Genomic DNA, 14,580 nt, shown 5'->3' with positions numbered 1-14,580 from the left:
ATGGAGATGAGATTCACCATCTGTGAAGATTTGCGAAGATCTGATCCGCTGCAACTTCAGGGAGATAAAATCTTCAATTCTTAGTATGCTTCCTTGCTACCTCAGGAAGATAAGACTTATTCTTCAGCCTGCTCTCTCGCTACCTCAGAGAGATAAAGCTTGGTGGTGAAATCTGCTCCATTGCCGATACATGGAGATAAGATTCCATCTACGAAGATCTGCTCCGCTACAACTTCAGGGAAATAAAATCTTCAATTCTCAGTCTGCTTCCTTGCTACTTCAGGAAGATAAGACTCATTCTTCAACCTGCTCTCTTGCTACCTTAGAGAGATAAGGCTTGGTAGTAAAATCTGCTCCATTACCGATACATGGAGATAAGATCTTCAATCTTTACCAATGTTGTTACATTGCCCTCCAGGGGACCTATCCTGTAGACTCCATTTTATATGCACATGCTTATGCCAAATAATTAGGATGCTATGATCGAAATGACCCAATGCTCCTAACTAAATGTGGTATGAATAATATATGCAAAAATGAGGATGATTCTATTTTAACAAATTAGGGTATCGTCACTCGTTGTTCATTAATATGCTGTTACTGACGCATTTGCTCAACCATCTTCTTGAAGGAGTATCCCAAAGAAACAACCCATCTCGTCTGGCGATCTTGCCCCACTGTAATTCCAACATCCCTTCTACTACTGTTTTTGAGACAAAACATTGTAACTCATAGTTGAATTTCCTTTTATTTAATCTGCTACCTCACTTCTCAGGTGCTATAGCCAAATGTGCATTTCTGCTCTCTGTATGAACGTCATCATCAATATTATATCCTGCCTATTTGCTCCATTATCATTTGGACAGAGATCTCAAAGAGGCGATTTATCCAAGTATATCCTTGAACTTGAGCGTATTCTAAACAATTATCTCACTTCAGATTCTTGCATTATCTAGAAACTCCTAGAGTAATATGCCCATAAAAATTTTGGGATTTTAATTAAGTCAATTAATACAATTTTTGGGATTCGAGATCTTTTTTTCTTGACCACAACACTTTTCATACTTTTAAGATTTAGTCCTTAGCTCCAATTAGTGTAACACCTCATACCCGGCCTGGACGCTAAGCCGAATATCAAGATGCCACACCACAGTCTCACATCGATTTCATTGTAAATCAAAGTTGAAATACATTCAATTTCGTTTTACTTTAGTTATTCTAGCATTTATGAGAATATCAAGTCATGCAAGCTTAGCTTAGCGTTTAATCATACTAACATACGGCAAATAAACATAGAATGTATATATCTCGAGCACTGGGACCACTTAGAAAATTTTCTCAAAAATGCTACGTAGGTATAAATACCACCTCTATGGTATCGATATTTCCTTTAAGTGGCACCGATACCACCTGGAAAATCGATACCAAACTAGTATTCTGTTTCTCGCCAAATTTCAAAGCATAAAAAAATATCGGTACCTTTCGCAAGGTATCGATAATTACAACATGAGTATTGATACTTAGGCCAAGATATCGATACCAAATTGATATTCTGACTCCCTGCATTTTGATCGTTCTAAAAGCCTTAATATCAATACCTTTGCTTAAGGTTACAAAAATTCAGCATATAAGAGCATTTAAATCATTCAAACTTAATCCCTAATCATCATGCTTCATTTACCTAGCCATATATGCATCAAAATGTCTAAACAATAAACCACAAACTCGAAATTCACCATTAATGACCCAATTTTTTGCTTTTATCAAGAACATGCGTTTTAACGGCTAAAAACTTAGTTTTAAATACTAGATAACATTAAAAACTAATAAGGAATTGAATAGTTACCTTAGATGAAAAAAATCTATGCGTTTGATCAAAAACCCAAAAGCTTGACAATGGAGGAACTATGGTATTTTTGGGTTTTTCTTGATCTTTTATAGAGGTTTAAATGTTCAAGGGTGATAGATGTCATAGAGGATTAGGAATTGGAGTTCAAAATTGATTGAAATAGCAAGAGAGAGTCAAGGGATGGCAACACTAGTTTTGGGGAAGAGTTAACGTGAAAAACTGTACGTGGGAAGAAAAAATAGGTTGGTTTTTAAATTTTGGTCTAATTGCTTCTTAAAAACTCACAATTGACTCTTTTACAAATCAATCCTTTTTCTAAAATTAAAGGTATTTAAAACTCATTTTCAGAAATTGATTTAATTTTCTAAAAACCATAATTGAAAACATTACCGATATGTCATGTCATAGAATTTCGAACACTCAAAGGCTAAAATTTCTAAAATACCATTAAAACTCCTAGGCTCTATTTTGGGGTGTGACAATTAACATTTCACAACATACTTTTTATTTCATTTTTCTCTATCATCCTTTATCCTTTACTTTTTTTTATATCTTATTTTACTAAAAAAAAATCTATTTCATATTATTTTCGACCAAAGGGGTTTTGGGGATGTTACAATAAGTATCACAATCCGGCTCGGTTTTCAAAATTTTATTTTTTCGCTATGTAGAAAAATCATTTTTGAACCAGATTTTTTTCAACACTTTTTACCATTAAAAAATATGTTTGATATAAAATGTAACATCCCCACTTTTTTATAAAAAAAAAAAGAGAAAAGAAGAATACTTATGGTAGAAGTCCTTGAATAAATTATCTATAAATAAATAGTAGTATAAGAAATTGTGATCGTTTTTAGAGGATACTGTCAGACATGAAAACACGGAGGATTATTAGTAGGAGCATGTGGTTAAGTTAAAAATTTGGTATTGACTTAAGGATTAAATTGAATAAATTAGAAAATTATAGAGACTAAAGTGCAATTATTCTATTTTTATTTTGATGGAAAGGACTTAATGGCAATTTTACCATTACTTAAAAAATCAATGGTTTCATGATGGATTTTAAATGATTTTTGATTAAGTTGATAAGCTATAAAAGCAACATATTTTAATCCCATTCTTGATGCATTTTTGGATGATTTATTATTTAATTTAGTGAATTTGATGCTCCTAATCCTTTAATTTCATGTTTCTATACTTAGGAGAGCATAGGGGAGCAAAAGGAGCAGAAAACGGGCCAAAATCGGACAAAACGAGCTATTTTCAGGAGCCACACAGCCTGGGCATTCCCACACGGGCTAAGCACACTCCCATGTGAGCCACACGGGCTGGCCATACGCCCATGTGCCAGCCCGTATCGATATCGCTCCCTGTTTCCCAAACATGCTAAAAAAGTAAACTTTTAGGGGTTTTGAGCATTCTAAAGTCTATAAATACACACTAGAAGAGGATCTAAAGGGGGTACGCAGAGAAGAACAAAGAATTTACTCAAAGAACGCCAACGGATTCAACTTAGAAATAGGATTTCCTTCAAGATTGAAGATCTCCAGTAAACTTCTCTAGAAGTTTTTGGGTTTCTTTATATTTTGTTGTTTTCCTAATTTTGAGATGTTTTCCTCCCAAAGTATGAACTAAATTCCTTAGATACCTAGGAAAGATGAAACCTATGATGGATCTTGTTATTTAATTTCTGAATTACATGATAAGTAGTTGATTTCTTGATCTCAATTATGTGTACTTATTCCATGTTTTAATGTTTTCAGGATATTAATTCATGATTGATGTGCTTGTTTCAGTGGAGCAAAAGTCCCTGTTTAAGAGTAGATCTGGCATAATTGAGTGGAGTTGCATGCAATCCTAGAAATTGGACAACATAAATCTACCGGATTAGAGTAAAATATAATAGGGGAATCTATAGATCGAGTTAATGCGACAATAGGGGTTTTAATTAAAAAGAGATTTCAATTAATCAACCTAGTCAATTATTTTTACTCTCGAAAGAGATATTAATATAATTTAGGGATTTCTACGGATCAAGGCAAGTGAATAAATCATTTAATTTAGATTTAGAATAATAAGTGAAGTCTAGGTGGATTCTTTCCTGGGTATTGTCTCTTTCATTTGTTCATTCGAATATTTTCTTACTTAATTCTCTGTTGCGTCTTAATAATTAGTTTAGATAATTTTAGATTAAAAACAATTCCTTCAATTTATCGGCTAGATAATAAAAAGATAGTAATTACTAATATTTTTATTCCTTGTGGATACGATATTCCCGACTCACCATAACTATACTACTATTCGATAGGTGCGCTTGCCTTTGTCGTGATTTTAGTTAGTTAAATGAATCATCATCATAAGTAATAATATTTTAATAAGTAATAATATTTTATTAATTAATATTATAACACATAAAAAAAAAGAGAGAAAGATGTTCATCTTTGTCATATTTCTTTCTTTTTCACGTAAAAAACAAGGGGGGAAGAAAAAAAATTGCTTCCATTATTTTCCTTCAAATTCAAGTATAAGGTATGGTTTTTCTTCAAAAAAAACTTTAGATTTTGAATCTTTAAAGCTTACTTTACATATATATATATCAATAGTTTTATATTTTATCAAGTATTTTGAAAGTTTTCATTAAAGGACATTGATAGAAGCTTAGAAAACTTAAGTGAAGTAGGTATATTTTTAGATAGGAAATGATTAGAAGATGAATTCTAGCTTGTTAGAAGTGTGAAAAAGAAATAAAAATGAATGGAAAATTTACTTGGTATATTTGGCCATGTTAAAGGGAAAGTAGAGAACATTGGCCACTTTGTGTAATATTAATGCTAAATGATAGCTTGTGAAGCAGTGAGTATTTTGGTGAAGATGAATTCTAGTTTGTTAGAAGTGTGAAAAAGAAATAAAAATAAATTGAAAATTTACTTGGTATATTTGGCCATGTTAAAGGGAAAGTAGAGAACATTGGCCACTTTGTGTAATATTAATGCTAAATGATACTAGGAAACTTAAGTTGCTAACTTGATTAACCATGCATATTTAAGTTTGTTTTTATTAGTTTTAGTATTAGAATGGATAAATGACATTGTTTCGTATTGAACTGCTCCTATTGTAGCTAAAAACGAAGCGAAAATCTTGAAGGAGAAAGGCAAAGAGAAGAAGTAAAGCGATTGAAACTTCGGTTTGTGCTAATATCTTATTTTCATTACATAAAGCTTTAGAATATCTAGTTTACTATGACTAGTTATATTTATTTTATTTTATTTTTATGAGTTTTGGATGAGTTTGAATGATTTAGATAATATTTATAAAATTATTTTTCGAGATGAATACTATATTTTTCATATGATCAAATTAGTAAATTCATGGTTATGATTTGAATTTGAGCATTATGATTTTAGATGATTTAGCAAAAAAATGTTTAATATGATTCAAATTGGAAGCCTAATTTTACATTGGGCGATATATGATTTAAACATGAAAGGAAATTGAAATGAGAATGATATGAAAATGGAATTGAATTGAAACGGATCATGAAGCTTGGTTTTTACCCCGTTACACTATGTTAGACTAAATCAGATATAATAGGCATGCCATAGAGTCTTTATATCAGAAGATTTAGAACTCCTCAATTCCCAAAGGGTCGAGGGAGGAAAGGTCAAATTGGTCAGATATTATTATTATTAGCCCCAATTCCCAGAGGGATGTGGACTACTCTGATAGCCATCGTTGTCGAACAACTCGAGGTGGCGGATTCGTGTATCGATTATGAGTTTAAACTTTAGTACGAGGTCCAAATTGAAAGAAAAGAAAAAACAAAAATTGAATTTATTTGTATTTCCATATTGTGTGAATTAAATTAATTATGCGATTTTGAATTTAATTAAAAAACTTATTTTCTTTATTTGATTTGTCAATATCAAAATATTAAAGTTTATCAATATTATGCATTTCTTTTATTGTGATGTTATTAATAATATTCATAATCATGTTTTAATTTATTTCTATCATTTAATTTATGTTCAATACTTATGTAATGATTTATATGATATTAGCACCACTGAGCATAAAAATTGTTTAGTGTATGACTTACCTATTTTTCCGTGCGCAGGTAGTTAGATTCGATAGGTCGTTCCAACAGCATCCGAAGAACCGAAGATCAACTCAAATAATGTTGGAGAAAATAATTTATAGTTGATATAAATGGCACATACCTAGGCATGTATATATATAATACTATGTCGTAAACTAAATTTAAATATTTTCGTTATGTTTTCTTTGCTAGTACTTTATAACTAATGTTTTGGATGAAATAGTAAAGCATAGAAATCTAGTTTATTGGTATGTTTTGAGAAATCAAAGTGTGAGAAATTGATTTGAGAGATGATTTGAATGTGATTATATTGTGAAATCTAAATTTTTGCAGGGGGTTTTACGTAAAATAGGTAGAAATGCTGCTGAAATTTTTATAAAATAATTTTAGCACTATGTTTCCTTTTAAAAAAAAAAAGATAGAAAAGTAAGTTGCTTTGGCAACTAAATGTGGCATTTTATATTAGATCCAACAATTAGGTTGGGTATAAGGTGTCACTGCAAATTTCAACAGTAGAAATTTGGCAGGTAATTTTAAGTTTTTTTTTTTAATTTTTAGAACCATAATGTACTCTTGTGTATTATCTTCTGGCTCGAGTTCAGTTTCTAAAGAACTATCTTCTGGGATTTTATGCTTTAGAGTTTGTGTTTGTTTCTTCTCTTCATCTCTTGTTGTTCAGTTTTAAGCTATGAAAGCTCTAACTTAATTTGTTTTATTTTAAATTGTAATTCATAATTTTTTATTTATCCGAGTTTCATTTTTTTATATTTATTAAATATTATCTGTTGTATATTATACATTTGGGATTGGCGAGGAATAATCTCTTTTTCTTTTTCTCGTTTGTCTTTTATTGAGGATTTTAATTTTAAAAGACATTCCCTTTTAAGTTTTGGGTTTTGTATTTTATTAATAACTTCAATCATAAATTTTTGGTCTTTGGTTAACATATTTATTGAATGTTTGTTTTCACCAGAGGATTAGGATATTGTATGTAATTTTGTTTATTTGTAATCCATCTAATTCGATAGATGTATCATTTTCAAAGGTAGTGGATTATAGAAGAATTTTATTGATCTTTTGTTCTATTTCTTTATCTAGATTCAAATTATTAATTTTTCTTTTGATCTTCCATTATTTTGAGATGTGGCTTAGTTTTTCATATCTATAATATTTTATTGTTTTATCTATTTTGTTTTCTGATTTTTGCTGTTTCTTTTTTTTCCCTATATTTCCTATATTTTGGTTTTTTTATAATATTTTGAGATATTCTTTTTCCTAATTTTTGGTTTTATAGGGCACCATGTTTTTTAGGAAGAATGCTCACTTTTAATGTTAAATTGGCAGCATAATGGTCCTAATTTCTTTTTACATTGATATCTTTCATTTTTAAATTATTTTTGTAATTTTAAATCTTGACAAATATTTAATCATTCATTTTGTGTAAAACTAATTAGCTCGCCATATGTAAGTTTTTCATAGGAAATAATACTATTGTAATTTTACCTAATTTAATTTCTAACTTTTCTCCTAATAAAGTAGGAAGTCCTGCAAGAAATTTTTCTTCTAGAATGGTTATTGGTTATCAAATATTTGCATTACTATGATCATAAAGACATTTTTATACCATGTTTAGAGATTGAGAAAATCAAAGTTGCAACCTCATCTTGGATTTCTCTTTTTTGTTAATCTAAAATAATTTTTTTCTTTAATCATCTTTTTTTATTGCTTTTAGAATTTCTTCTTGTTGGGTTTTAGTGAGTGCATAATCTCACTATCCTTTTAATTGACTAGTAAATCCAATAACTAAAAGATTGACTAGTAAATCCTATAACTAAAAGATTGATTCTAGCATATTAATAATCAACCCATTTTGGTTTTAAGTTTTATAAATATTTGAAACTATTGTCATTTGTTTTAATAAATTGAGAATATTACGTTCAGATGTTTCGTTTATATTCCATTCATAAATAGTGTTAGCATTGATTCATTTTGGAAAACAAAATTTTCTTCTATATTAAGTTCAGGTGCAATGATTTTTTGGTAATATAATATTTTTTGTTCTTTCCGAGTCATTTTGTTAATTTGTTATTCTTTTAACAGGTCAGAGTTAGATTGAGAATGTTAGTGTAATGTGTTAACTGAGTATTGAGCCTGCATTGGGGTATCTAAGGCTTGTAATTTTCCAAAACATAAGTTTATTTTGGATTTCTGTTAAGAAATCATTTTGGAGTTTGTGGAAAGAATTTGGTATTTCATATGGTGTAAATATTGGTTCTTTAGAACTTTTTTAGTCATTTCTTTTATTGATTCTTTCTTAACTGATTGGCTTTCTACCAAATTTTCAATATAATCTAATTATTTTCTTATTATATGAAGGTTGAGATTTGCATAGTTATTTTGTTGTACTATCATTTTATGTCTTTTGAGATTTGTTCCCCTTTATCAGGAGCTCTCATTTTTAAAGGGCTTGCTTTTATTTTAGAATTTTTATGAGATATTGAACCTTCGTTAAGATGGGATGTTGAGATTCAACTTCTCCTCTATTTGTTTGTTATCTAATATTATTTTTTATTGTATTGATAGATTCCATATAATATTCTTCAAACCATTCAAATAACTTTATATGAATTTTATGAGTGTCCATAAATTTGTAATATTCTTGGAGAACGCCCTCTTTCTCATTATTATAATTTTTAAGGCTTTTTTTGTAATAGAATTGTTTTCTACATCATTCTTTATTGATCTCAAAAGAATTTTCTAGTACAAAATTTTTAGAATTTTCTTCTAGTATTGCATTATTAGTCATTAATGAATATGTTGGTGACATATTAGGTGAAGTTTGGGGGCTCCCTTCGTGTCTGATATAGATATGTTGGGCTATATTTGAGAAATTATTTATTCCTTATAAATGTACTTAGGATGGAAACGACAGAGACTCAAACAATCCTATAATATGTTCTTTGTGTTTTGAAATTGGATTCTTCTTTTATATTTAACCGTCTAAAGGTTGAATTAGTATTTCTTATTTCAAAAGAATATTTCTTATATAATTTTTTTCATTTAATTTGGAATCAAATTATACTATTTGAATGCTAACATCAACATGAAATTGAACCACATATCAATTTGAATAAATTTTTCGATTTTCTCAATTCTTTTTCATGGTTGATGCGGTTTAGAAAATTATTGAAGTGTATACAATTACCATAATTCTAGTTTGAATAAAAAGGTAATTGTAGTTAATAAATTAAATTAAATTAATATTTTTTTTTATTTTTATAATATGGATATCAAATTATTTGAAAACTTATGTGTATAATTAAGAAATACTACTAATATAGCAACGAATTTATGAAAATATCGTAATAAAAATAAATAAAAGACTAACCCATGGAATGTTGAAGACATTGGGACATGGGAGCAGGCAGAAGTTATGTTGATGGCCCATTAATTAATAGTAGACAGAGTTGTAGTCCAGCCCACATAGCAGCACAACATTGGAAATTTAGAACTGTAGTAACCAAGGAAGGGAAGCTTTCTTTCTGCAAAACCCTCAACCCCTCTCCCTTTATCATTTACATTCCTCCAGCTCCATCAAAAGATAACGATGGCGGGTAGATTAGGCAGACGAGTTGTCCACTTCGCCAACCTTCCAATCAAGCTACTAATGCCCAACACCTTCACCAACATCACAGAAATAGCCCTCAAAACCATCCCATCCGCATCCAAGATTGAGATCAAACGCGTCCTCGAATCCCTCTACGGTTTTGACGTCGACAAAGTCCGTACCCTCAACATGGACGGAAAGAAGAAGAAGCGCGGCGGTTTCTTAATCGCCCGGCCCGATTACAAGAAAGCTTACGTCACCCTGAGAACCCCTATTTCCATATCCGAGAACCTCTTCCCTATCCAAGTGATTAAAGAGGAAAAAGACAGTATTAATAAGACCAGTAAGAGTAAGAGCGTTGTGGAAGAAGGGGAAAAGAAGAAGCATTGGCTTGATGGCAAGGTGAAGGATGATGGAGCAGACAGGGGGAAAGGGAAAGGCTCTTATGCCTCATCCCGTGGCGGTGACCGCCGCGGTGGAGGAGAGGCCAAGTTTCCTTGGAGCAGCATGAGGAAAGCCAGTTAGGTAGGTAGGGTTTGTGGCTTTTTGAGTTTTTCTTTCCCCTGGTAAGGGTTTGAATTGCAAAATTGGACCATACATGAAGAAAGATATTTACATTATTGATGAGAAGTTATTAGCGATGCTAGTATTGAAGCAATAATTTGAAATGGGGTTTTATTTGTTTATTTCGAGGTGTTTTTAAATTTAGTTTTTGTTCAATTATTTGAGCATGATTAGTTCTGGTGTGAAATTCTAGTACCATTATGTATTAAACCTGATTAGCAGAATGGAGTTGATAAACTTGTTGATGGAATCATTGGAGAAGTGAATATCCTCCTCTGTTTCATTTGAGACTAAGTTGTTCTCTACCTGGTGAATTAGTAAGAATGCATTTTAACCCTCAGATTAATGAGTCTGAAATCACAGTTCCTTTTCCATTTTGACTGTCTAATTACAGTAAGAACCTTTAGGAAAATGTGCTATATGTTCTAATAATTAGAACCACCGCAATATACATTACCGGGATGTTTTAGGGTGAGGTATGATATGATGATAACATCCTCTCCAGACCTTGTAAATTCATTGGCTATTGACATTACATGATGCTTAATTCTAATCAATTTTGTAATTTCTACATTTTTTACTTTACGCACTCAAGTTCTGCTTTGAGGTTCTTTATCTCTGTGATTGTGGATGATCGATGTTCATTTCGTTCAGAATTATCTCCTCTTGTTAATAGTTCCTTACAAGCATAGACATCTCTTTTTTGCTTTCTACATAAAATAAAATCTGCATGTATCGAGTTGATGAATTATAAATAACACTCAATAGGATGAATTTATGCCTGGTGAGTTTGTCTATAGTCCAAGTATGAATAGCTTTTCTTCATATGCCTTCTCTTCATTTTGTTAGCATTTTATTTTATTATCTTGTTACAGAGGCTTGTGATCCTGATAAATTCTGATTTCTTGTCACAATTCGCCACAATGAAATCCATAAACTGTATTATGCGAGCGCAATGTGGTTGATTTCTTAGGTAGCATCTAAACATTACCTCTTGGTGCTCTTAACCCTGTTACCTTCTCTAGTGAATAACACAAACATATACTCGCATGCATATTCTTTAGAGTGTTGTGGCTATAAGTGTTCTGTGATCGATTTCTCTCTGGGTTTTGTGCTCGTAGTTCATTATGTTGCACAATCTTCTGGAGTCGTGATTAGATAGTGAAGGATGAGTTTGAAAAAGATGTCAAGAATTCAAAAAGAAAAAAGATCTGCATCAACAAATGATCTAAAAAGCATAAGAGGCTTGAAAAGTACATGAACAGGAAATTAGTCTAATTGCATGCATGGTTACAAAGGGACTTGCTTTCTGGAGATTGTTCTGTTTGTGTTAGCAGCAATGCTAAATGGCACAAATCTAGAAATGAGGTACAGAATACTTAGTTTCATCTTTCTACCTGAAAGGAAACCATAACAAAAGTTTAGGGTCATTTCTATTAATGTTTTTAATCCACCTGGATTATTTTGAAGCTAATAGTACTGTTTGAGGAGAGAGATTTTAGAGCTACTGGTTTGATACCAAGGTTGAAGGTTGGCTCTTCATCATAATCTATATATTAGTAACTCTCTCTCTCTCTCTCTCTCTATATATATATATAAATCTATATCTATACTACTATATATAAAAGGAAGGCTGTATGGCCTTTCTACTTTCTTGACACCTGTCCAATGCCCCTTTTTTTCTCTTTTTCTTAAACATAATAATATAAAGGCTAAATTTTAATTCTAATCCCTTTGTTTTTCTGAGAGTATATAAGAATAGTTAATTTTCAATTTTGATCTCTATAATTCTATCAAATTTGAGATTTAATCTCTATGCTTAAATTTAGAAATAATTTGGTACATCAACTCTTATAATGTCATTAGTCTAAATGCCTTATTTAAATTAAAATACCTTATTTCAATTAAAATATTTACGTAAAGTATTTAAAAAATTATTAACACTTTTAAGATTTTCTATTAAGTTCAAGTCTATTATAATGTCATTTGTTATATGTATAATAAATGAGTAACTTTTTTAATTTCAAATTGTCACATCAAAAAATTTGACAAATAAATTTTAATAGTTTTAACAAATAAATCTACATTTTTAAACTTAAAAGGTAGAGGGATTAAATTCTTAAAAAAAAAAAAGGAAAAGATTAAATTCTAACATTTGAATGTACACTCCATAACAAAATATACCCAACGTGGGTGGGAATCATACTTTTAACAATATATAAAATGAATATCCTCATGCTAACACGTGGAACTGCCTTTCTCATTTTTATTTTTGCTTTTAACATGCAAATGGTAAATTTTTAATTTGGTACTTATACTACACCCAATTTTTAGATTATATAATAAGAGTCAAATTTTAATTTTAATATTTGTGTTAGACTCAAATTTAAGATTCAATCTTTATAATTCGATTTTTTATATAATTTAATAACTCAATTTTTTACAACGTTATTGATTAGTCCTAATACTTTGTTTTGATTAAAATGCTTATGTAACTTTTAAGAGTTTTTTAATTTCATTGCAATGTTTTTTTTTGTTACATGACTATTAAGTGAATTTTTTTTAAATGTTTCATCATTATATTTAACAAAAGAATTTAATGGTGTTAACAAATGGATCCAAATTTTTAATTTTTAAAATAGAAGAATTAAATTTTTAAAATTAAAAATAAAAATACTAAATTTTAAATATACAAAGAGTACAAAGAATTGAATTATATGTTGATATTCAAATAATTATTTTACAATTTGATAAAAAATAATTAATAATTGACACAATGTGAAACGCAGAAAGATCCATACTAGTATATATATAAAAGGAAGGCTCTTATTTAGTTGTGGCTACACTATCGGTGATATCTTTTACATTATAAAAAATAGTTTAATTTTAGTTTTGATTATTTTATTATACTTGAATTTGAAATTTAATTTTTAATGTAATTTATCCCTATATTTTTATGATGTTATGAATTAGTTCAAATAGATAATATCGTTAATTTTTTACTTAAAATATTATATCGTTGTAAATAATTTGGATGCCATGAAGGGGTTTAGAGATTGTCATGTAATTTTCTATTTTTGGGTTTGCTTTATTTATATATATATTAATATTATAAAACAATGGTTAAATTTTAGTTTCGGCTCCTATACTATATTGAAACTTGATATTTAATCTATATATTTTAATATTTGACATAATTTGGTCTTTCTACTTTTATAATATTATTAGTTATTGTTAACTATTCTTATTAAAATGTTGAAATCACATTTTCTTAAAAATGCTATTACAATAAAAGAAGTTATTTTATCATTACGAGTTTGAATAGATACTTTTAAGAAAAATCCACTTTAGTAATTTAAACGTTATTTTTTTTATTGTTATATGATAACTAAGTAAATATATATTTTTTTAATTTTAAAATTTCATACTAGTGATTTTAATAGAAAAGTTTTGACTATAGTAACAACTAGGTCTAAATTTTAAATAAAAAAAAATAGGAATTAAATTACTAAAAGTAAAATTAAGGGTTTAAAATCTAAATATACAAAATATATAGGGACTTAAAGTATATTTTAACTACTAATTTTTTACACTAAAATTTGACACAAACTAATAATCAAGTAGGTACGAGTGGATCGGGAATCATACTATGATACATTAATATCAAAGTTGTTAATTGATGAGTAATTTGACCTGGCCATATTAGTGATAAATTAATTATTTATTTGTTAATTATCTATTTAGCATATGATATCCGGATGTACTTATGGGTTGGGCTGGGTTCAAATTGAGTCTATGGATGTTTTAAATATTGTACATAGTTGCCTAAGTCTAATCCAACTTCAAATATAGATATCAAAAATTGTCCAAGCTGTCTATATTGTTTTTAAAAAATATATAAAAAAAATTTTATATTTAATAATTATATATACTTTTACTATGATTATATATTTTTTATTTTATTAAATTTATAAACACAAGTGACAACATATTTTTTAGGTTAATATAAAAAAAGTCCTTAAATTATTGTACTTTGTTTTAAGAACCCCTTATATTACTTTTGTAATTAAATAATCCCCTTAAACTACATCAGTATTAAATACAAATTAGTTTAAAATTTCAAAATATTTTCATTTAATACTAAAATCAAGTGCTTTCTTGAATAAAAATAATAGATTAGAGGCTTACTTAACTATAAAAATAGTATTAAAGTTTGTTTAAATAGAGTTTAGTAAATTAAAGGATTTTTTAGTATATTAACCTTTTTAATTTATTTATAATAGTATATTCAATTTAATATGCTATAAATTATATTATATATCTATAATATATATAAAAGCACGAGTTTAGAGAAACTTTGGAACCAACGAGAATATCTTTATTTTTTTTATCATATTACTAAATTTATAAATAGCATCCAACAGTTAGACATATTCAATTAAGTAGTATCTAATAAAAATACCG

General features: G+C 28.9%; 1 protein-coding gene across 1 annotated transcript; it reads left to right on the top strand.

Moving 5' to 3' along the window:
* The first annotated feature begins 9,430 nt into the window (after positions 1–9,430).
* LOC107898526 (uncharacterized) lies at positions 9,431–10,456 on the top strand. Its single transcript, XM_016824011.2, has one exon. The coding sequence runs from the start codon at positions 9,553–9,555 to the stop codon at positions 10,075–10,077; it is 525 nt and encodes a 174-aa protein (XP_016679500.1). The 5' UTR covers positions 9,431–9,552; the 3' UTR covers positions 10,078–10,456.
* The last annotated feature ends 4,124 nt before the right edge of the window (positions 10,457–14,580 follow it).

The sequence above is a fragment of the Gossypium hirsutum genome, chromosome A11 (assembly GCF_007990345.1).
Source record: "Gossypium hirsutum isolate 1008001.06 chromosome A11, Gossypium_hirsutum_v2.1, whole genome shotgun sequence".
Lineage (NCBI taxonomy): Eukaryota > Viridiplantae > Streptophyta > Magnoliopsida > Malvales > Malvaceae > Gossypium > Gossypium hirsutum.
The sequence above is the reverse complement of the archived record's forward strand: the minus strand, read 5'-3'. Positions and strand labels throughout refer to the sequence as shown.